Source organism: Battus philenor, unplaced genomic scaffold (genome assembly GCF_028537555.1).
Source record: "Battus philenor isolate CCGP_79_NKW_IND1 unplaced genomic scaffold, ilBatPhil1.0.hap1 SCAF_13, whole genome shotgun sequence".
Classification (NCBI taxonomy): domain Eukaryota; kingdom Metazoa; phylum Arthropoda; class Insecta; order Lepidoptera; family Papilionidae; genus Battus; species Battus philenor.
In genome coordinates, this window is record NW_027181675.1 from 1,225,935 (window position 1) to 1,251,235 (window position 25,301).

A 25,301-nucleotide genomic window follows, 5' to 3' on the forward strand; every position below is an offset into this window, starting at 1 on the left:
TCTATGAAGCCATATAAATGTGTATTTAAATTCCCCCGCTAGTGCGTTTAGTAGGTTTCACTAATGTAAACAACTTGTAACATTTTATAAAGATGCGATCGACGAGATTGTATCAATAGACTAACAAAAACACAACACCTTACTTGCGTTTAAACCAAATTATAAGGACGTTTGAAGTGAGAGAAAATAAAAATTATAATGAGAAAATAAAAATTGGTAGATTTCGGCGAAGGCATATTCGAAATATTTTTCTACACGGTCATTTAGGTACGGTATTAGATATTTTTGGACCATTGTTAGGAATATCAGTATTGGTGAGGGTAGATGGAGTTAGTTCTCGTGTGTTGGCCGAATGTGATCTTTTATGATTAGATGTTAACGCTTTCCTTAGACGTAATACTAGCACTTGCCTCCCCGGTACGCCCGAGCGACACGTGAGGCTTCGCCCTTTCATAGTACAAGTCTATTTTTGTTCAAGATTCTATTTCCTCGGGAATACTGCGGGTAGTCGGAAGTGTGCGATGTTCTGTTTGACGCACGATTCGCTTTTGAACGTTTCAACTCTGCTCATATATAGCAAACATCATTGAACACCCTCTATAATCACATAGATATCTTTATTCAATTGTCATAAATATTTGTTTCATAAGTATACGTTTTAAATGTCACTTAACTCGACCATAAATTTATAAGTATTATTGCTACAGGTCATTGTGAACAAGTCTTTCTAATTTGTACATTGGTTAGTTGCAAAGTTAGAATTTAAACAATGAAGCAGTAATTGCTAACTCCACTTTAGACTCCATATGACAAGTGGAATTTCGAACTTATGGTTGCGTTCTCAGACTACCCTCATTTCAAATTTTTTTCAGACTACCCTCGTTCTCATTTCAAGATTTTTCATTACCTAAGTGAACGCAGATTTTTTTTGCAAATCGTGCGTGAAATGGAGCGGTGCATTAGATGCACTTATGCGTCTCGGCCGCTATTGTGTGTGAGCCGAAAATTAAAAAAAAAAACTCGCTTATAATATTTTTGTATTTTCCTAGTATGTAACGGAGCGTACTCGACATCCATCGATCGTGTACGCGTTATGCTATAGATGAGTATTTCGTAAATCATTTGATTGAAATAATAAGTGCGTAATAAAAACACTTTCGTATTAAAAAATAATAATGGTTATTTTATTTATTCACCCCCACCACCCTTCCCCCCACCTTCAACACCAACCAAATTACTCTAATACAGTTCTGGTAAGAATGAATCATCACTTTTTATCCATGTTGCGTTTGGACATGCCTCAAACTGGTCACTGTGAACTTGGTTTTCTAGTGCTACCGAAATCAATGCATATAGAATAAATAATACACAAGAATAATTACTGTAATATACTCTTCTATTTGTATTTCTTTACACACAAACTTGCCACTTCCAACAGGTCATGTTGCAAATCTGTAGGAAAAGCAGTCCAGCTGTGGACGGTCAATTGATGAAACAGTGATGATGATATAATTCAAAAAACAATTGCAATCTCTAATCTTGAAATAAGTAAATAAAAACACAGGAAGAAGAAAAGAGACGTATATATTTAATAAGAGTGCTACCGATACCGCTGTACCGCGCCTTAGGAAAGCGGTTAGGAGGGGGCCTAGTAAAAAGAGTATGACGCAGCTAAGCGTTGACAGTAGACTGACAGCACTGATTGGCCAATACTCGAGGGGAGAGGGGTGTACCCTCTCACGTTTCGCCGCGCGCATACCTAAGGCGCGGTATAGCAGTTTCGGTAGCATTTTAATTAGAAACGATTGTTAATTCTAAGAGACTTTATTATACAGGGTGCAGACTTTATTCTGTCAGAAGTTGCTAGCCTATCGCTTTTTAATAAAAAATATATAAGTCACATATTTCAAAGTGATCACTTTATAGAATGATTATAAATAGATATAAAAGCTTATAAGGGATTTTAATTTAGGTAATGCCACTCATCAGGATATCTCCAGAGACATAAAACGTCCCTGTCCTTTCAAAAGATAGGGGTAAGAGTGGCGCCCAATAGAGCCATAAAAAAAGATCCAGATGGATTTTACGAAATTCCATCTGTAAGAGAGGTATAAAAATATTGACAATTTTATTAAATTACACTCAAAAGGCGGTGTTGATCAGACGAATTGTCCAGAGGATAGGATAATCAATTTATAAGCAAGCAAATTATTGTTTAAACGAGTTTCATGTAAACCAGGGCTTCTTAAACTATGGGTCGCGACCTCAAATGGCGACCCCCGTGGCAAAATTCTGGGGTCGAGAGATTATAATGTCAAATATTTATATATACCATTTTATAACATCACTAGAGCTGGCGGAATACAGTGGACTTGCAGCGTCTAGACACGCTAATAGGTGGAAGTTTTTAAACTAATATAAAGACAATTTTATAATTTTTTGTGCAATTTTTAATTTCAGATTGTTGTATGTTTCAAAACGAATTATAAAACTATATATTTTCATATGTATACGTATATTGTTACCTAATAAATAAATCATCAAAAAATATTAATTTATTTTTCTTTTATCTTTGTATGGGGTCGTCAAGAAACTCGTATTAATAAATGGGGTCGTGAATGACAAAAGATTAAGAAGCCCTGATGTAAACGCATTCTTACCTTATTGAAAAATGTACGCAATTTCTTATTTTAACTTCATCAGATGTAGTAATAAACTGCTTATTGAAAAAACGACCTTATGTCTATGAAAGATGTTGAATGTAGGAAGTTCCCAAACGGTCTTATTCAGTCTATCTAAGGCATGGATGCACAGACCGCGGCCCGCCGGTCGAATACTGGTGGCCCGCCGATAGCAAAAATAATACTCTCGTACATTCGAAAAATATTGAATTCTATTCCAGAATAGAACCAAAAAAATGAATTACCTATACTTCTGGCGGCCGGCCCGCCATCAGTTCATGATTTGCCCGAGTGGCCCCTAGTCTTAAGTCTGTACAACCATGACCTAAGGTCTATGTCATTTAATGTCCTGCTGTTCAAATGATAACATTCTTGTTTCTTCATCACGAAATCGATGATGAATTTCCACGACACGCATTCCTCATAGCAGTAATGTAGTCATAGATTCAACCTGATCAGACTTGAACGTCCTATATTATTAAATAAATTCAATTTAAAAGTGAACAATTACTTTATTATAATAATACGTTAATATACAAGACCATTTTAAATTATCCTCACGAAGGCTGTTCTTGGGGCGTGTCTCCTACCGCCACCTGACTTTTCAACACCACCTTCGCGTGTTTTATCTGCATGTCTGTCAATCTTGGCAACGTTTTGAAAAACATCTAGACAGAAAAACAAATAAAATTATTTAGAATTATCTTTTAGTTAATTTAGTTCACACTATACATACACCACTCTTAAACAATTCCATTGAAATGGTTGAGAATGACTTTCATCCAGTCTTTGGACTTAAAAAACTTAAATTACAAATTTAATAATTACAGGGTGATTTATATGCTATAAACTACTTTATAGTACCCGGCGATGAATATTGCACATCGACCTTTTGAAAGAGACAATCGGCTAATTTCGGCTTCGTAGAGCACTATCTCTGTCCCACACTACTAATGTGAAGTTTTATCAGTCGTTGTATTTCGTGCGACAGAGATAGTGCTATACGAAGCCGAAATTAGTCGATTGTCTTTTTCCAAAGGTCGATGTGCAATATTAAGCGCTGGGTATTGTAACAAGTATTTTATAAAAATGACCACAAATGAAAACCGTTAATGTTTATTATGGACCAAGTTGAACGCCTTAGAGTTCAATCTCTTTCTAGTTTCTATCAAATTATCTGTTCTGTATATGAATAATAAACAATTATATGAATAAATGATATAAAAACAAATAAACCTACTTTAAAAATTAAAGAAAATTGTGACTCAAACAATTGTGTGTGTGTATATATATATAAAAATCAAACATTTATGAATTGTGTGGTAATCATAATACCTTCCGCGTGATCAACTCCATGCCGTGCGCTTTCTTCATGTGCTCCTTGAGGACGGACGTGCGTCGAAACCTGTACAATAACAAATAAATTACTTCCGCCTGCTTAATCAAATTTTCTCACTTTACTGGGTCTTTTTGGTCTATAATTAAGACCATATATTTACAGTTGAAAAGTAAAAAAAAATATAAAGATCAATATAATCCACTAACTAATGTTGTAAGTATTCAAGTATTAAAATTGTAAATATTAAAGTATAAAACAAGTATATACAATACCCGGCGATAAATATTGCACATCGACTTTTGGAAAGAGACAATCGGCTAATTTCGGATTCGTAGAGCATTATCTCTGACCCGCACTACTTATGTAACGTTTTGTCGGTCGTGCGAAGGAGATAACGCTCTACGAAGTCGAAATTAAACTATTGTCTCTTTCCAAAGGACGATGTGCAATATTTATCGCCGGGTATTGTATACGTATATAGACAGTGACCAGTAGGATATGTGGGTAAAAAGTGGTGGTACGGGTTGCAGACCTCTTAGGGCAGACATGGCATGCGCAGGGAGGCGGCAGCCGGCGGTGACGGCTGTCTACGTGCAGCTGCAGCGCAAACTTCTGGGCGTACCGCTTACCACACTCCTCACACACGAACCGCTTCTCCGCTGCAACAAACAAATATTAACTAAGCATCTGTTACACACACATAGACAAATATAATATCATAAGGCTGTTCATAGGGACAATTATATATCATCATCATCTGTGATGATTGTTGATATAGTGTTTAGTAATGTATATGTAGCATATACCTGAAAACACTAAGTCTACAAAAAAGTCAAACTCGGCTAATTCAGCATAAAATTGTTTTAATATAATTCTAATGTTAAGGAAATATAGACAGTAATTATTACTGAATATTTGCATAATAAGTAAGAAAAGGACCAATATTTAGCCACATCCGCACATGCAGTGGTAGTCGTGCAACAAAGTGCACCGCTCCCAGCCCGCTGATAAATGCGTATGCGACAAACAATGCGAATCACACAACTGCCACCGTTAAATCACTCAACACGTGTTTCACCCCTCCACGGGGCATCTTCAGGAGTAATGTTACACCGATTAGTGCCAAACACAGAGTTCTACTCTAGAGAGACTTTGACCTGACTGTGACCACTGCATGTGCGGAAGTGGCTAAATATTGGTCTCTTTCTTACTTAGGATGGAATTCCGCAAAATAACGCCTGATTTCATTAAATATTTGTATAATAAACTATAAAATGTGTAAAACTAGTCTTGCGCTGGCTGCATACAGCCAGCTACTTCCCATGACTTTCATTATGTCGTCAGTCCAGTAGGGGTATACCTACGCCGCGTCTAGTGGTTTGTCACTCAAGAACCTTTCAGCCTCAACAACCACTTCAGACAAGAAATTTATCGAGCTATGTGGATGACATTGATTCTTCTGCGGATCTCCTCATGATTACATCTCGCAGCAAAGCATCAAGCATAGCCCTCTCCGTTGCTTTCTTGGTGGCTTTGAGACTTCTTTTAAGTCCCATTGTAAGCGATCACATCTCAAGTAGTATTTATTTAAAAAATTTATGATACTAGTATGATTCCAGAATATGATGGAGTTACCACTGTGTGTGTTCATATGCGTAGCCAGCGCTGCCTTGACTTTGAACACACGTCGACAGTGATCACACACGTACTGAACGTTGCTGTGCTTCTTGGAGTGCCTCTGTAATCATATATATTGATATGAATTAACATATTGACAATCTGCATTACCTAAAATAAATTAAATTGTCTGTTTGTAATATTGAAATAACCACTTTTAACTACATACATATGAATTTATATCTACCAGAAGTGGCCAACCAGTAGCTCAGGAGTCATATGAAGTTATTTGAAGGAATATTTAAGGTTTTTGTACATAAATGTACATGAGTTTTCTTCTAATTTTTGAAATTTAATTTGAATGAATATTATCGTAAAATTCAAACACCGATCAATATTAACTAATCAGACCTTGAAAAATTTTAGAGCTGCTGTCACAAATTATTGACTAAATTTTAAAGAATTTCCAATAGAAGTGTGTTATGGAAAGTGCTTTATTTTAAAAATTAACATTTTGTACTTTTTTAAATATGTTTTAAAAGCACATTTCCAATATAAATTTCTCTAAACAATGAATATCTTCTTGTATACCTTTTAAACTAGCATACTTTTTAATTGCGGCTTGCATATATGCTGTAAGACATTATCAGGTGGACTTGTGACAAATTCAATGCTTGGCTCATTTATGGTAACTCTATTTAATACGATCTTAATTATGATTCAACTAATGATTAGATCCTCATTGATAGCCCATTTAGATCGGATTAGCTGGATATAATAAATAAATATATGAGAATGCACAGGATTCCATCACACTATATTATCATTATGTGTTATTATTTCTGAAACCATTTTTTTTATATAGGGCATACCATACATTAATTGACAGCGAATGAAGATATACTGCACCCATTCAAAGCAATATACTGTGAATTGTCTTTACATTTAGTTAAATATGTAGGCTTTATGGAACAGTTTTTAGCTCTGTCCAGGTCTCTGTTAGAGTTAAAGAGAGTCCAATAAGGTTCTGCGGAATTTTCGTACAAAAATTTGGTTCCGTTTCTTACAAAAAAATTATATACTTTTTGCAGTCAAAACTTTTGTACAGTCAGCACTACTGTTAATATTAAACTTTAACAGTGCAATCTCAAATAACAGCTTTAAAAGTTCTTACCTCTACAAGCTCTCTGGACTGTCCTTAAACATTTCTATTCAATGGTCGCCCCATCTTAAATATGTCTATATAGTATACAATTGTTACATACCGATAGCGCAGATCTCGAGGTGTAGGCGGAGGGACAGTCCGTGCACTGGAAGGGCCTAATCCCAAGGTGCAAGTACTCATGCGACAGTAAGTTGTTCTTGGATATAAATTCCGCAGAACATTGTTCACATGAATATCTGAAAATTGAAGTATGCTTTTATAACACATGCTTATTGCTGCACTCTTAGAGTTAGACAACACCAGACTTTCATCATCATATTAGTCGATAGATGCCCACAGCAATGCCTAGGCCTCCCATTAATACTCCCCATTGCCATGATCACTGTGACTGAACTATGCCGTCGGTCCAACTAGTGGCAGACCTACCCATGCCACGTCTACTTGCTAGTGGTCGACATTCGAGAAGCTATCGGCTACAAAGGTATAGCCCAGTGATTCCCAAAGTGGTCTATATCGACCCCTTGGGGTCTATGACAACCTGCAAGGGCTCTACGTCAGCGAAAAAAAATTTGGGGGTCCATGAAATGAAAATGGGGGTCCACAGACAAGACATCATTAGCCGAGGAGATTTAAGATTAACCCTTACAAAATTGACGCCAAATGTTAATAATTTATTATAAAGCATCAGGTTCATCCTTCTCACTAAAAATATTGACTTATTGCTTATGTTATTTTATTTATAGTTTATTTTATGTTACATATATTGTACATAACAGATACAAAATTTTATTTTGAGTAGTTTTAATTTAAATTCAATTAATAAATGTATAAATTAACAGGTGTTTTTACTTTAAGTTTTTAACACTAAACTTCACTACAGTTAGAAATTTACAGGTAATCAATATCAGGTAAGTAGGGGGTCTACCCAACACGGAAAAACATGGCAAGGGGTCTATGACACAAAAAAGTTTGGGGAACTCTGGTATAGCCTCAATTGCACAAGTGATTTGCACCACTGCCACTTTAGACAATCATTTCATTCTGATTCCTCTCGCACACATAGCTTCAAGCATAGCTACCATTACTCACTAAGTGACTGAGCCGTCATATTAGACCTACTAAATATTTGGTTCTAAATTCCATTCACACACAGCTAGTAAATATGTAAAAACATTAAAAAAAATTGATAACTAAGATAGAATATCTCTCAGTTCAGCTAGTTAGTTAGAAACAAATTAATGACCGAAAAACATCATACTTTTGCAGCGGCTTCGATGGCATCATTGGAGGGTAAGGCCTCTTTTCTCCATTCCTTCCAAGACACAGCGCTCGTGCCTGTAGGACTATGCTTGCATCGGGTGCATTGCAACGCTTTTCATGCTTGTATAAGTTGGTCGTGCTGCAATTTGAATTCATATCTTTATCCAAGTACACATTTACTGTCTACTAAAATGTCCAACAAAATATTTTTATATTGACTGAATGAATGAATGAATGTGCAACACCACATTTGACAATCTGGTGGTGTAGTTCAAGGTGAACTTTGTACCATTGGGTAATAAAATCTCTTATTAGCTGACAGCAGTAATAAGGAACACCTACTTGATAACTTCAAGTGTATTTATTACTGACCCCAAGGTTCACTTAGCAATAAAAGCTTTAAACATTGGCAGCACTGGATTTCCCTAATTATAACTCAATAATATACCTTCTGAAATCAACTCCGCAGGCGTAGCATATCAAGTACCGAGGACCATGCTTTTCTTGATAATGTCTACCAGCAGCAGGAATTGTTTCTGATAAACTATGACAATAGAGACATCTGAAAAGAAAATATGAATAATGTAATATATATATATATATATATATATATATATACAATGCAGGATGATTTTAAAGAATATGTTTATATCAAACACAGGAACAATAAAAAAAGTACACAATTATGTACAGAAGAATGTTTAAAAATTTGAAACCCCTTTTTGCACTTATAGACAAAACTGATTTTATATTACAATGTTATTTTTTTTTCCATATTAGATATGTATAAAGAGATAATACTTGAATTCCAAAACTGCCTGTATGGCCAGATTTTTCTTTATGAATGAACATATTGTACTATATCAACAATAAATATGTCATGTATATATCCATTAGGATTGGCTGGAAGTAGCCTGCATCAAATATATTCCAGCAACTTTAACAATGTTGGATTAGTCTTCAATCCCAATAGCTTCCAGCTGCCACCAATACTACTATGTGGTGTGCTAATTTAAAAAATATATATATATATATATTTATATATATATATTTATACTAGCTGATCCCGCAAACATTGTTTTGCAAAAAAAATAGATATTTTAATTTACAAATAAAAAATAAGGGTTGATCGTAGAGGGGTGAAAATTTATGGTTGTATGTATTCTTGTATGCTGTATCATAAAAAAATAAAAACAAAAAATTTCGTTAAAAAAATAAAAACAAAATTTTTAAGTGTGAACAACCTTTATCACTTAGGGGTATAGAAAATAGATAGTAGCCGATTCTCAGACCTACTGAATACGCATATAAAATTTGGTAAAAATCAGTCAAGCCGTTTCAGAGGAGTTCAAGTTCGAACACCGTGACACAAGAATTTTACATATTAGATATATATATACATTAATATATATATATACATATATACCACACTACCTATGTAACGTTTTGACAGTCTTTGTATTTCAAGCAACAGAGATAATGTGTCAAAAATCTGTCAAAGCAATTTGTTACTAATAAACTTCTCAGCCTTGAACACCACCAGGATGTAGACTGTCAATTTTCAATAGGAATTATTTTAGGGAATATGCTGTGGAACTCATCCTTATCCCACCATATAACCACATGCATGCACCATATGATGAAAAACAGCACAATAATAGAGTCGAGATATAATTTTCGATTTGTGATTATTTATGGTAGTTACGGTTGTCAGAAGTCGCTGGGTATGAGCAGGCTTTAGGGGAGGTGTATGCCTTGCAGCGGGCATCCTTCTGCTGAAAAGAACCAGCAGAGAACCAAATAATAGTGACTGTCAAGAATAACAGGTTGCGGCAAACAAAAATAATGAGTGAGATTCCTCTCCATAGTGCCAAAGTTTAATGTAAAATAAACAGGCCTAAAAAATTGGTAATTTTTTTTCTCAGTAAGAGGCATATTAATATGAACTAAGTTGGAAATACATGTAAATATATATACTCACTCTAACATTATACCATTCATTATGTAATAGTCCAAAGGTGGAGCTGGTGGCTTCACTGTCTTCATTATCTGCGATAGAGTTTTAATTAGGTCCTTTTTATTCGTTCTAAGCTCAGGGTACTGTTGTCTGAGTTCTTTTACAAAAGACTTCCGTTGCCATGGTTTGACCATTGTATATCTTTGTTTTTCTTTACCGTCACTGTCGCTGTTGTCACCGATGTTGTCTTCCTCGTCCTCTTCGTCCTCCTCCGGTACGTAGTCCATATCATCGTCATCGTATTCATAATCTATCTCAGTCTTAATAGGCTCTTCGAGATTGTCAAAGTCAGGCGCCTCCTGTTTTATAAACACGTCCTCAAATGGTATCACTTCACCATAAGCTTCCGCCGTATCTATAAGATTTTCAATTACACGTTGTTCATCTTCTTCGTCAATCAATTCTTGTTTTATAACTGGGTCAGGATTCTCTTCATTCTCGTCGCAAACTATCACTACTATCATGTCATCATCCTGCTCCATGTTGCGATTCACTGAAAGAAATTATTTGTTGACTACATTTTTAAATTTCAATTTGTTATGATAACAAAAATAAATTTAATTGTTTATCAGCAGTCAAAATACCGCCAAATTGATTTCATGAAACGAAAGCAAAGGTAATGGAAGCCGTTCTATCTCGCGACATAACATGAAACGTCAAAAGTAAAAATTAACACGTTTATTTTATATACGAATAAAGAAAATTATAAAAAATGAATATTTACACGAGGAATCATTAATATACGAAATATTTCATTTGTTAATACTTTATACTTTTATCATTGTGAAACGATGGCTGTCTTTATTTCCTTTGCCATATTTTTCTTTTGCGATAACCATAGAGTTTACTAAGACTAGCAAAGAGTATATACTTAATACTTACCAAATAGGAATAATTTCCACTTTTAATGAATGTTTTTTCCCGTCTGGTTTAATAATTTAGTATTTTATATTTGAGTAATATAATGATATCACAACCACAATAAGCCAAACGTATTAAAAAATAATAACACATGAACTATGAATGAAACGTTTAGAAATACGAAAATAATTATAAATAAAAAATCGGTAATCGGAATTAATTATACTTTACCTAATTAAACTAGTTACTAAGGTTTATTCTATTGAATAAACAAGTATACACTTAATAGAATTAATATTTGGTCTATAATAGCACCGTAAGAATGCAATTATAAAGAAACTAAACGGCATCCTCAGAATCTAAATATTTTTGAAAAATTAAACCAATTTTGACTAGAACTCGATTGATAATTATATGAAAAGTGATGTATGGAATTTTCACGATTATTCACGAATTATTTTTGTGAGATAAGATTCCTACCTACTTTAGGAAAAATAATACAAGATGTCCACAATAACAGAAGTGGATTCTTTAAAATATATACACTGTACTCAATCCTATATCACGTCTGTGATGTCTATGATGCTAACCTGAGTTAGTACGAAGAACTGACTAGGCAAACGTGGAGGCTCGCCGGATATCAAGTTTACTGGATATGCTTGGATATCTCCCTTCAAAGAAATTCGAGTGTCAGAAACACTAGTAGAAGAACTTTTTCCTTCCTTCTCCTTCCATTGCTTCAATGAATGACACATAATGACTCCAACTTGCTTCATTGAATGACACATAATTACTCTGAAGTCCACAGTTATAATTTTACTTGGACAGCCGAACCTGGTGATCAAAGCAGATAGAAGCGCAGCTACACACGCTTCAGCGGTGATGTCTTCAATAAGATTAGATTTGTGGCATCGTGCTTACGGTCTCTCATGTCCCTCATATCCATCTCTATTTTCTCAGTCTCCATCTTCTTCATAAACTGTGATAGATACGTGATATTTCTTTTTTTCTGGACGACAATTATGCGTGCCGTTGGACTAGGCAGGTGACTGGACAATGTTTATCTACGAAATAGTTTTAGAGATGATAATACATATTTTTTAGTTATTAGGACAGAAGCTGCTAAACTTGCAGCGACGTATATGTTGTCACCTAATTGCTAACCCAAGAGTTTTCACTGACGCCACACTTGAAGCCAAGAGGAAATAATCACCTTGTTGACAGATGATGATCTATATAGGTATATAATTTTTTCTATGCAAGCATTTCGTAAAAGTATATCGTATAAAACAGTCCTGAGATTTAATTCACTCAATAGTCCTTTATTACATTTAGAAAAGAAAACCTTTCTACTCATAACTCTTTTTTAAAACTAGCCGTATATTAAACAATTGCTAATTAAAGGTATTTTAAAACTCATTTAAAACTATAGAAACAACAATGAATGCCATCAGAAAAACAAAAAACTTAACTGAATATTTTATTATTGACATAAAAGATCCAGTAATTTCCGTGTTTTATTTTGAGACATATCGAGATAAAACCAGAAAAAAACTTAAATTTTAAGTGTTAAAAAGTGTCCATTGTTAAATAATCTTTATATTTCATTAAAATTTTTGACTTTCAATTTATCTGTCCTTTTTTATGCCTACAAGAGCCAATAAAGAAGCGCCATATAAACTATGTCGGGCGAATATAAAAAAACCAAAACCAATTACGCAAAAATTAAAATTAATAAGAAATTTTCACATACTAGTCTAGTTATAAATTGGGTCTAACTTAATTTGCTGGTAATTACAGTTATTTGTAAAGGGTTACATAAATATTTTTTTCTTCGACTACTGTGTAAATGTCAGATGTATATTAGATGTCAATAACATTGAATTAACTATTCGTGCTTGCGCCAAAAGTTTAATAATTACAAAAGCATTATTAAATATTCAACAGTATTTATGTTACTTCAAATATTCACTAATATAACTTACTGTGTTTCGTTTATTTGAAACTTAAACAATTCAAGGGAAACATTTGTTTAAAAATCAATTCGACTTGCATTGTTTATATACAATACTGTAAACATGAGTTGGAGATGAATTTTAAACTTTAATAATTTCAATTAAAGAAACAAAACGTATGGGCGGAGTATTTAGATAGCTAGCTAAAATAGCAGACTAGTGAAAAGTATCAGCTGGTCCCGAAAAACACGGAAATTCGGTGCTGACGTTTTTTAATATCATTAATTTTTAGGTAATACGTATATACGTACCATGTTATCAATTATTAGTTTTTATACCTTGATAGAAGGTGAATGAATAGAATAGTTAACAGACCATTAAATAATGAGCTTACATTTGGTCGTGCTTATAAATCGTAGTATTTCAAAACTGACATTGTTTGCAGATATAGGTGATATAAATAATTATATGTGATATTTGCAATAATAATCAATAAAAATGTTTAAAGAAATTAAAATAGTTGAAACTTGCTCAAAATTATATTCAAATTCTAAAGTACAAGCATTAGAAACAACACTGCTCCAGTCCTGTGCAAACTTTAAAGGTAAGCACGTAATTTATTGTTATTAGAAAAAAAAATTGCAGACTAAGTTTGGTGACAGATAACATGCAAGATTGTACATTGTGGCTATCCTCAGAGGAGGCTTATGTCTTGACTATATCGGCTGATATGATGATGAAGGTCCAGGAGTGCAAACTTAGGCTGCTACATTTGGATTACCAGATTCTTCTGAATAACATTGTTAATAGTATTGTAATGGACCCATTGTTGAGTCACAAACCCACTTGCTGAGGCAATATTGGACAAAATCCATTAAGCCAAGCATTAATCTTCAATCAAAATTAATGTTTGATACATTGCTGAATTTTTGTCCTGGAATGTTAAGTTTTCTTACAATGTTCATTAATTTTTTATTTATTAGGGGGATCGGAAAATAATATCACTTTCGCAAGTTAAATTCACACAACTACATTTTTTATTTATAATCAACAATATATTACCTATATTATCAATTACTTTTGGCATTTAGTTTACACATTTTCAATGCCAGAGTGGAAGAAATCAATCAGTTTTTCTGTAAAGTTGTTGACAGAAATGACATTATTTTCCAGTCCCCCTAATATATTTAAAATTTGAAAATATCAGAATTATATGTCTCCTGAGAATCAAACCTGTAACCTATTATTCTTAGTTTTTTACTGCAAAGCTGGTTTATTATTGATCACAATTTACTATAAATTACAGATGTAATTTGCGAATATGAAGGATTGATTGCAGAATTGGAGTGTTCCAAAAATGAAATTTCAATACAAAAAGAAAAGTGTGAAAAGTGAGTGTCTTTATTCATATCTTTGATGCATGTAACATCATTATTATTTCAGCTGTGTTGTTCACTACTGGATATAGGTTTCTCTCTGATACTTTCAGTTGGACCAGCTAAAAGTAGCCTGCAGTATCTTCAAACGACTGTGGGGTTGGGTTTGATGAGTTAGTAAGAACATATAGTCCAAAGTAGAAGTGTGTATATTCATTTGAGCTTCATCCATATTTATACTGACATTAGTGAACAATTTAATATCATTTGAATTCTCCTTTTCAATGCACCACTGACCAGGATGTAATGTTGCCCTTACACAACTTTAACGACTTTGTTTGTCTATCTTGTATATAGCTTGCCGATCTGCGGTCACTAGAGAACCTCAAAGCCTTAGTAGCTATTTGTTCTGCATGTTAGGTGCCCTGATTAGCGATTTAGCTTAAGGTGTTATCAACAACACTGCAATAATTTTAGCATTTCCTATTACTAAGCCTGTTTCACATCTGGTGGGAATTTAAATATGGATAAGAAGGAATGTGACTAACCATGTCTTGCCCACTCCAATATCTGTTGGACGCTCTATTCTTAATGTTATTTACCTGTTTGTGTACTAGAGGCATACCGCCAAAAACACTATACTGAGACCTCTAAGGTGGTCTGACATAATTGTGGTCTCACAGCAGCATACAAGTTATATGATGTTTCTATGGGGTTGGCTTGTCATTGGAAGATAAATAGAAGAAAAACCCTGTTAAAATTAAGACGAAAAAGAGAGATCTACAGGAAATTGTCAGGTTAAAGAACAGGTGACATTATTAACCCTTAACTTGGCAGATTTTTTTTTAATATTACTTAAATATTCATACCACTTGACTTTTAAGACCCAAGGATGCCAACAGAAAAAAACTGAACAAGTGTTCGAAAATTAAGAAATTACCTAAACATTTGCATACAAATGATTACTTTGCGTTTAAAATTGATGCCACAGTTTTTTTTTAGTTTTGATGTATCTCTACAGATATATTATCAAGAAAAGGGTAAAGGTAGTCTGAAGACGCTGAATGCAGATGCTTACAAGTGGTCCTATTGGAATTCTATGGGAGTACCCTATAAACTGTGAATGTCCTGGCTGATATGATGATAATATCTAGTTCACTAAATGCAGTACAGTGAGTGTGTATATTTTTTTCATTCTAATTGTTAATATTTTAATTTTCAGAAAATTGTGCGAAGGTTCAGAAGCACTTAAAAAAGTTATAGCTGTTAAGGATACTGTAATTCAATCTGTTGGTGTGTATATGTTTTATTAGTTTTTTTACATGTGTGGGCAACCCCATGTATGTCATCGGAATATATGATTACTATACAATGATAATAAACGTTGATATGACAACGAGATAATGGGGCTGCCCACACGTTTTATCTGATTGAAGTCATCTTTTTAATTATCCTTTTGATAAGCCTGTAGCGAGACTGGAAATTCACCTTAATATGACATGCAGCTTAGAAACCTGCAGATAAGGCTCAAACCGAATAAAAAAACAAATTTGTGCCCAACACATTCAATAAAACACCAATTAAATGCAGCAATGTTCCCATTGGGGAATGTACTCAAATCAATTGTAATCGTTCAAGATATCTGCTTACTCGATCGACTAATATCACGATGCAGAAAAAAAATCCTTAACATGTGGTTTAAATGTAGATTTTAGGACCTTATGTGGATCCAATGTATATTTACTATAATAAAAGATGTCCGGTGGAAGAATGTATTTAAATGTCACATTTATCTGAAAGTGTGGGTTATGTGGTCTAAGAGGACAAACATCATGATCTGGAAAGTCTGTATACAGTGCAAAAACGGTCACGGTTGTGAGTTTAGGAGGAGGCTTATGCCTTGCAGTGAGGATCTCTCCGTTAACGTGATAATGGTGATGATTTAGTTTTAATGTCACAGTGATAGTGATAACATTGCGTGTTCACAATTGATGAGCCCATCATCGACTTTTTGACATCTAAGTGAAAATTTTATGAGAGTACCTCACAATTAGTCTATAAAACAAAAAAAAGGAACTATAAATTTGTAAATTTTAATACATAATAATGCATGTTACTTTTTTCTTAATATATTATCATTATGTTGTTGTTTATTTCTAAAACAAATATTTTTTATATGATCCATTTATTAATTCACAGTAGATAATTTATACTTTCAGACCTTTAAAGCATTTACACCTCTAACCAATCACCCTGTATATCATAATTTCAGCAAACATCTTGATAGAAATGCATGAAACGAAAAATCTCAAAGCTATAAGTGAAGCGTTTAGAGTTATATTCGGAGAGAATTCTCCACTTTCTCCTCCATCGAGTGAATTCAATAAAGTGGGGATAGAATACAAAATAAAAGATGAAATGACATCCAATGTACAAGACGGTTATGAATCTTCATCAGATATTGAAGACACACAGGCTGATAGAAAGAGTCCGATCATACAAAGTAAAAAACTGAAAAATAACACCAGTTCAACAAGTGAAACCATTCAGCTACAAGAGAAGAAAAAATGTCCGGAAACATGGTAAGACAATATTTATGATTTTAACGGATGTCATCTTCTTTAGTGCTATGAAACTATGATAGAAGATATTGACTTGTATAAAGTTATATAGATCCAAAATATTTGGGGGACCGGAAAGTAATAAGTATCTGTCGACATATTTCACAGGAAAACCGATTGATTATTACAGCTCCGGTCTCGAAAATTTGTATAATAGATGGCAAAAAATATTTTTGATAATGAAGGTGAATACATTGTTAATTAGAAATAAAAACTTGTTAAAAATTTAATCATGTAAATTTAACTTAACCCTTTCCACTCCAAGGTCGAGTGTCACTCGACACTAATTTTGTTCCACAAGCGCCACTGTCGAGTGATACTCGACATGGTGTAATACTTCTTTTTGCGGAAAATTTTAAAACAGGAAAGATTTTTGTTACTAAAATGTTTAAATCACGAATGAATGAAATATTTTCTAGAATCGCAAGATACTATAATTCAATTAAATGTTATCGATGCTACATAACAGCCTTGGAGTGGAAAGGGTTAAAGAAGCAACATCACTTTCTGATCCCCATAATAAAATAGAAAAGCTCGATATTTCCAATCTGAATGTATGAAGGGGTAACCTCAGGAGTGTGCCCTGAAGACCACACCAAAAGTCTATGCATTCATCAATGCATTCAATGAAGAAGTTATTGAGAAGAATCACTTATACAGCTTGGTGTCCCCAAGATTCTTTCATCGTTCTATAGTATTCCATTAATATGTTGGAACAATATCAATATTTTCTTAATATTTCAAGTTACCCACTGCATGTAGATTAGAGCAATATAAACTACATTTAGAACAAATTTAAGAGAAACATTATATTTTGTTATAAGAGATAGTTATATTCATGTAACAAACTAATTTTTAACAACAACAGGCATACACCAGAGAAGAAAGTGTTGAAGTTAACATTTTCAAGCGCTAAAGGCAAACCCGGTATGAAGTTCAGACAGGCACGTTTAAAATTCGTTAAGGCTAAAACGTCAAACGTTATTGACCTCACCAGCTCGCCTGGGACCTTGGAACATCAGCTTTGCGATAGCAACATAGAGGTAATACAAAGACATTATTTTAAGATGTGTGCAACAGAGAAAGATATATATATATAAATGCGCTGGACCTTCTCTCACAATGTAGCCATACTCCCTCGTTAAAGATGCTGGATGCAGGCCACTTTGAATCGGTCCTATTGGAAATCGATGCGATAGACATATAATGGCTGAAATAATGATGATGATTTACCAATCATCATTCAATCACACCACACTCAAAATAAATTTTTTCTCTCAATTTTTTTAAATGCAAAAATAATAATATAGCAAATATCATAAATATCTATACTTTTATATTTTTAATTTGTAATTTTGCATTATACAATGGCAACACCACCTGCTGTTTTTATTGTCTGTGCGTTTACTATCCCTCTCTTTCACAGTTTTCTAATAATTTAGACACAAAAGTTTAGTTAGTAAAATAATAATTTATTGTTGCAGAATATAAAAAAGGAGGTAATGGATAGCGAAGATACAATTCTACCGTCGCCCACAAGTGGACCTGTTAATTATACTTCTGTGTGAGTACCACTCAAGAATCTTACATCCCTAACAGCTGGCGGTTGCACGAGCGACGTGCCAGTCCCACTCCCACTTCTTACCTACTGTATATATTATTACATTACAGATTCAAATCTATCACTAAGGATAGTCCGAAGAAAACTAGAAAAATTTTATCCATTCCTAAAACGAAGGCTCCGGATGTTAGTGACAATGATAAGGAGAACAAATCCTTTGAAGACATGGATGCAACAGATATGGAAGTAATGAATGTTCTAAAGGATTCCAACAGGTTAGTTATAATTATTCATTTTAAGTGTATCCATAAAAATTTTCACTAAACGGTTAAAGTATGCGAACCAAAAAATACGTATAGAATTAAAGAAAATTAAATAATACAAACACAAAATAGAAGGAAATATATATTTTCAGTAAAATTACTATTTTTGGTCTTTCTAAGTAAATAAAATATATATTAATCACTAGGTACTGCCTGGTGATTAATATTTGCACATCAACTTTTGGAAAGAGAAAATCGGCTAGTTTTGGCTTCATAGAGCGTTATCTCTGTCGCACGATTAACAATATGTCACATAGATAGTGTGGGACAGAGATAATGCTCTACAAAGCTGAAATTAGCCGATAGTTTGTTTCCCATGGTTGATGTGTAATATTTAATGCCGGGTATTATAAATGTTTTTTTGATAAATTCTAAGCAAACGAAGTCACAGGCTCAGCTAGTATGATATATACAAATAAATATAAGATCATCAGAGAATCTGAAATTAAAAATGCCAGTGCATTCTTCATCTATGGCCAGATCTTTTACAGGCCGTTCAATTGTGGAATAATTTACCGCTGAATATAAGACATGCTAACTAACTACCTATTTTTAGGGCAATGGTTAAGAAGTATTTACTAGAGCTGTGATTATTTATCTGTTAATTCATTTCTTATTTTTGTGTTTATTTTTTCTTTCTGAAGTCTGTCTTTCCATTTCTTTTTCTTTCTCTGCTTACTTTTTCCGAGGCAAGTGCGATCCAAATCAGTTTGATGTTTTTTTATTTATTATTGTATTATATTTATAACATTATTTATTTTAAGTGTATATGTTACTGCCCATTATTAATACTTCTAACTTTTCCATACTATAATTTTTCTGTAAGAGATTCTTTTTGTTTATTATTATGAAACTATTTAAATGTATCCTAGCAAGTACAATAAAGTATATTAAATAAATAAGTCCTTTTTAGAGGTATGCATAGTCCAGATAAATGGAAGAAGCCACTGTCGCTGTCGAAGTTGAAAACAGAACATACAATAGTAGATGACCAGAAGAACACTTCCAACGATAAAGAGAGGCATAAAGAAGTAGAAGAATCAATGGCTTTATTGAAGAATTTTCCGAATGGGTTTGTTTAATCGTAAACTACATATTTTAATCAGATTGTCTGGTAATCTTGACACCAGCTCATAGACGCAAACTGGAAGGCATAGGCCTAACCCAAAGATATCCAGGGGGCAGGCTATGCTTGGCACATAGTGTTATACTCGGAGGACACTGCTGCCTATACACTGGAAACTTGTTTTTGAGCAGTAGAATTTCTACTTAATGCACAAAGTGTGAATGAAAACGATATAAGATTGTATCCCGGGAATCGAATCTGGGACCTGCGTTCGCAAGTTACTGTCGTCAACCACTTGGCTATCTCTCTTTACTGTTGATTATTTGCCATGTTGATAATATATATATATATATATATATATATATATATATATATATATATATATATATATATATATATATATATATATTTATATATATACATACATATGTGTGTGAATGAAAAGGTTCAATCTGGTAATGAAGTTACCGGAGCCAAGCCTCTTGTGGGACCCATCGACCTTCGCTCTGCTCAATCAAACCTGCGGTAATAGTAAATGCCATTAGGACAACAGTCATCTGCCACAAAAAAATCAATTTGCCCTCTTGGATTTTAAAATAAAATGAAAATGGCGTGAAAAAGGTTGGAAAAAACACTGTTCTATGTCTGGTGTGAACAAACTTTTTTTATCAATGGCCCAATTTCAATTTTACTAAAATTCTGTCGAGCTTCACATAAAAAGACACTTGTTAATAGTTTACAAAACTTTATTTATAATAAATCTTACTATATAAAAAAATTAATTTTTTTTATGATTAAACTTCTAATAGTTTTTTCATGAAAGTCTATAAAATAATTTAATTTAACATTCTTTATTATACACGCTATAAATATATATACATAGTTGCATATATAAAAGTACAATGGGCGGTCTTATCACACGACAACCGTAGTGTGGAAAATAAATAGAATTTTTTAAATACCATGTAAACATGTTTCATGTTCCGTATATCTCATCCATGATCTATGCCATACAGGTTCCCCACCAGTCCCAAACAAGACCGGACACCATCGAAGCCACATCAGGTAGCCAACGATGATGCTAATGAAAGTATGTCATTGTTGCAAAATATGAAGTTTGATGACAAACATACACTTTGTCCAAACAGGTATATATAAATTTTTAATAAAAAAAAATGTATTGTCATATGCCCACGTTCACTGTTGGACATGGGCTTAACTTATAGATTTCCCATAGAAAATAAATATACAGATTACATTAATTACTGGTATTTATTTTAAAATCAAACCGAGCTTGCCATAAAAAATATTTATTGGTTTTGCGAACATCCTTTATATTTGACCATAGCATTCATCTTACAAATCATAAAACAGACACAATTATGCTAGACAATGTTAAGAAAATAATTTTTGTCTATGGTTTGCAGTCCTGGCAAGCGGTCTACCCATGAAGGTGTCCAAGCCACAGACATCGTTTTAAAACCAAATCTCTCCTTAAACCGCATGGACGGCGACAATAATGTTAAAAGGTAAGAAACGATTATTTTTTATCAATTTATTTATTTATTACTCTAGTTGCCTATAAATTAATAAAAAATATCCCTATGCAAATGGAACACTTCATTTATCGATGTAAAGTGAAAAACTAAACTGTTATCGTTAAATACTACCCGACGCAACTGTTAAACGTCGATATATCACACAGCGCGCTAAACGTCAAATGCACGAAGCTCATAGCGAACTGTCAAACGCTCGAAATTCAAACCGAACTGTCATATGTGCGAAGTTCAAACCGAACTATCAAATGCGCGAAGTTCAAAGCGAACTGTCAAATGCGCGAAGTTCAATGCGAACTGTCAAATGCGCAAAGTTCAAAGCGAACTGTCAAATGCGCAAAGTTCAAAGCGAACTGTCAAATGCGCAATTTTCAAAGCGAACTGTCGATGTGCCTCCGACGATAACGTATTATACGTATGATATATCCTACAAGTTAGATAATTAATTATAGCACATTTTAACCACATTCAAAATAACAAATCTGAAATATGATACATTAATTAAATTTGCTTATTGAAATGCTACAGGCCAATTATTTCTGGCAATATTGTCTGTCAGGATAGCTGTCAATTGCTTTATTATGGATAAAAATATTGTAATTTAAATTCAAAGTTCACAGAATATAGTTATTTGATTATTACTGTATATATATATGTAAATACTGCAGGATATATATATATATATATATATATATATGTGTGTGTGTGTGTGTGCGTTAGAGATTTAAATATATATTTATATTCCAGAACGAAGTCAGATTTAAAGCAGCCAGTTTTTAAAGAACCAACTGTAAGAAAGAAATCTGAGAAGCAGGCATTGCCTGGGTGGAGTTGCGAGGAATGTAAACAAGTAAGTTGATTTACATTCATTTCATTCAATCCAAAAGGAATGTATAGAAGCCTGTACCCAATGTCCAAGGACCTTGATATAGTAATTTGTAAACCTTTAGAACTTCTCACTGCCAATTCTACCTAATAATCCAATGAAATTCCAGACTATTTCTCTAAATGCATGCTATGTTTTAAATAATGCATGCTAAATTAATAAAGTTTTTAATAATATAATCTTAAAATAATTATAACTAATCTGAAATCTACCAGCGCCATCTTTAAAATCAAATGTTCGTTAGTGTTGCTAACTGTCTACAGCAGTTTCCCAACGTTGGGGTATTTATAGTAATCCTTTTTAATTTTTATATTATAACTCAGAGGCATTATAGTGCATACACAAATACCTTGCTCTGCGTTTTTTACATGTTGCATCGCTTCTCAATTAATATTAATTTTCACTGTGCGTCGTTAGATTTCGAGGTTGCATTGTTTTAGGATTTAGTTTTTTTATTTTCTTCCAAAAGATGGCAACACTTGTTTGTAATTGCGCCATGCTATCAAAACTCGTGGGTTCCCTTTCTAACTAAAAACAAAAATCAACGCAATATCATTTTTTATTTTAAATGTGTTTCAATAGCGTAGTGTGTTGTCCCTTTTTTTTTAAAGAGAACAATAAATTTATATAAATTTTTACCTGTTGTTTCTGGATATAAAAAAGGAAAAAATTTTTAAAATTTATTAAGTGTTATATTGTTACGTACTGTGGGTTCTGACTCGAAATAAAACACCACTGGTTTACAAGGAGTCCTTTATTCACAAATCAGATGGTCACCCTACTTTAACATAAAGTATACTTTCGCTTAGTCCAAACTACGCTTCCAAATCGCTCAAGAAATTACTGGTCAAATAACTTGCCAAATAGTCACTTTGGATCACTGATCGTAGATCTAATCTTATAACTCGAAAAACAATACTGCTTGTCGTCATGGGGATTACACCTATTTATATTACGGATAAGGTTCTAGTATGTTCGAGATAATACTCGGTTAGAATTTCCGAGAACCGTACACAAAAATCTATAAATAACTTCAAGGTCATGCGTGTTCTTGATCCTATGGTTCAGTGTTTATTGTTTAGAGGATTCTGTAACTCGTACTTTATAACAATATTAAGTAATATTTTTATAAACCTGAAACCTATCATCGATCATAACATTGCTGTAGAAAATCTTAATTCACTTTGCGTCGTATTTTTTTTTTGAACGGAACCACGTCTCAAAGTGAAGTATTGGTGTAATTTAAATAGTTGTCTACAAGACAGTCACTAATTTTAGAATTTCAAAAACTATCCCTTACTGAAATGGAAAGCATAGCTCTCTCTGTCGTTCACTATGCCATTATATAAGCACCATGCTAAATGTACCGAGTTTATCCATTTACAGTTCTATGAGGAGTTGTACAAAGATGACCCGAAGATGCTTCGTGAGAAGATAGAAGCTTGCTCACGACATCGGGGACGCTCAGACCCTGTTCGTCCACGCACCCCGCCTGGTTTCTGGCAACCCCGCTGGCATGTGCCCAGTGACACAGATGAATTCAACCGTCTCAATGATGCATTGTAAATTACATTTATCTTTTTAATTACAAATAAAATATATGGAACTTAGTTTTATTGTTAAAAATATATAGTTTGTGATATAAATTTTGTAAATTGTTATTGATTGTTACACATGAACGAAATAGATGGAGCCACTTATGTCAAATGTATATGTTGACGTGGACATGCCTCTATGAACATCAAAATTAGTAAGGTGATATGTGAAAATTGTTGCTTATTCTTGCTTAAAAATATTTCAAACAATTTTTAAATAGATTTGAGACAAATAAACCTTAATAGGGTATATCCATGTTGACTTCATCATTACAAGTACTAAATATTGCTTATATCTTATCAGAGATCATTTTATAAGTTTTATGTAGAAATAAATCATATATTTCCATGGTGTATTATAGTACGGGTATTGAATAAGTATAAGTAAATACATTAAGAAATTTAAAAAACTGGGTAGAAAAATATATTTTATCTACATCCACCGCATTTTCAGTAATCGGTGACCCTTTAGAGTTGATCCTTATTAAGACTGTAAAGATGCAGACAGAGGCCACTTTTGTCTTGTCATATTGGAAATCCATGAAGGTCTATGTCTAGCAGTCGACCTGGAATGATCATCTTTATTTTTCTTGTTACAAAAACAGACCCTTTAAGATATAAATACATACATGAATTTTTTACTAAGTTCTAAGTTCTTATAAACTTTGCTTTTATTTCTTGTCAAAATAGTAATTTATTTAGTTTTATTAAGAGTTATAATAGCTGACCTTAAATTTTGTGATGGTAATATAAACTAATACAGGTTTTTTCAGCTGATAGATTTCCACAGCAAGGAATAAGCCTCCCGTAAAGATTGTCACCATGACCAGACATGCACTGTCAGCAACTAAACTACCCTCAACCTTTACTATGTTGTTGAACCTCTGCAATTAGTTGCATAAATGTTATGAGATTTTTGTAGTCAATATATTTTTTTAATAGAAAAGTAGAGTAATGCGTTTCTGTCTAATGAAAGGAGGTTTTATATTTTTTTTATCTGCATTTCCCTAGTCAAGTAATCCAGAAACAAGCATATTGGGAAGATAAGACATACAATATGTTATGTTACTCATGTATGTTTTTGTTTCTTGTAAAGTGTTTGTAATGTTCATGGTGCCATATTGCTTTTGTAGGAGCCTCCCTAAATCCGGATGCCATATGTCCATATGGACATTAGATGGTATTATGTGCTATATAGCTCGTTCACATAGAGCAAGTCTTCAATCAGCCAATATAGGCTATCGATTTTGTGATTCATTAATATAGAAATTTTTTTTTCTGAAAAATATTTGCAGAACTTCCGAATGCTTGCCAAATGTCTTGACCGTATTTCAATTTTATGATGATTTGCAGAAAAATATACATTTGTTAACAAAAAGAAAAATTAAGAACAGTGATGGCACAGCACTGGACTTAGATTTG

At 33.3% G+C, this 25,301-nt stretch overlaps 2 protein-coding genes across 2 annotated transcripts; one reads left to right on the plus strand and one right to left on the minus strand.

Annotated features, from left to right (window-relative positions):
• Positions 1 to 3,081: 3,081 nt before the first annotated feature.
• Positions 3,082 to 10,655, minus strand: LOC137933395 (zinc finger protein 875-like). Its single transcript, XM_068777341.1, has 8 exons — positions 10,044 to 10,655; positions 8,511 to 8,624; positions 8,061 to 8,201; positions 6,903 to 7,038; positions 5,656 to 5,758; positions 4,553 to 4,679; positions 4,017 to 4,086; positions 3,082 to 3,349 (listed from the first exon to the last, which is right to left on the minus strand). Exons 1-8 carry the CDS (start codon positions 10,559 to 10,561, stop codon positions 3,239 to 3,241), a joined length of 1,320 nt encoding a protein of 439 aa, XP_068633442.1. The 5' UTR covers positions 10,562 to 10,655; the 3' UTR covers positions 3,082 to 3,238.
• A 2,720-nt stretch (positions 10,656 to 13,375) lies between these two features.
• LOC137933435 (uncharacterized) lies at positions 13,376 to 23,971 on the plus strand. The gene is made up of 12 exons (XM_068777387.1): positions 13,376 to 13,499; positions 14,202 to 14,286; positions 15,494 to 15,564; positions 16,544 to 16,853; positions 17,761 to 17,935; positions 18,377 to 18,456; positions 18,564 to 18,728; positions 19,690 to 19,848; positions 20,859 to 20,990; positions 21,270 to 21,371; positions 22,146 to 22,248; positions 23,671 to 23,971. Exons 1-12 carry the CDS (start codon positions 13,394 to 13,396, stop codon positions 23,848 to 23,850), a joined length of 1,668 nt encoding a protein of 555 aa, XP_068633488.1. The 5' UTR covers positions 13,376 to 13,393; the 3' UTR covers positions 23,851 to 23,971.
• Positions 23,972 to 25,301: the final 1,330 nt, after the last annotated feature.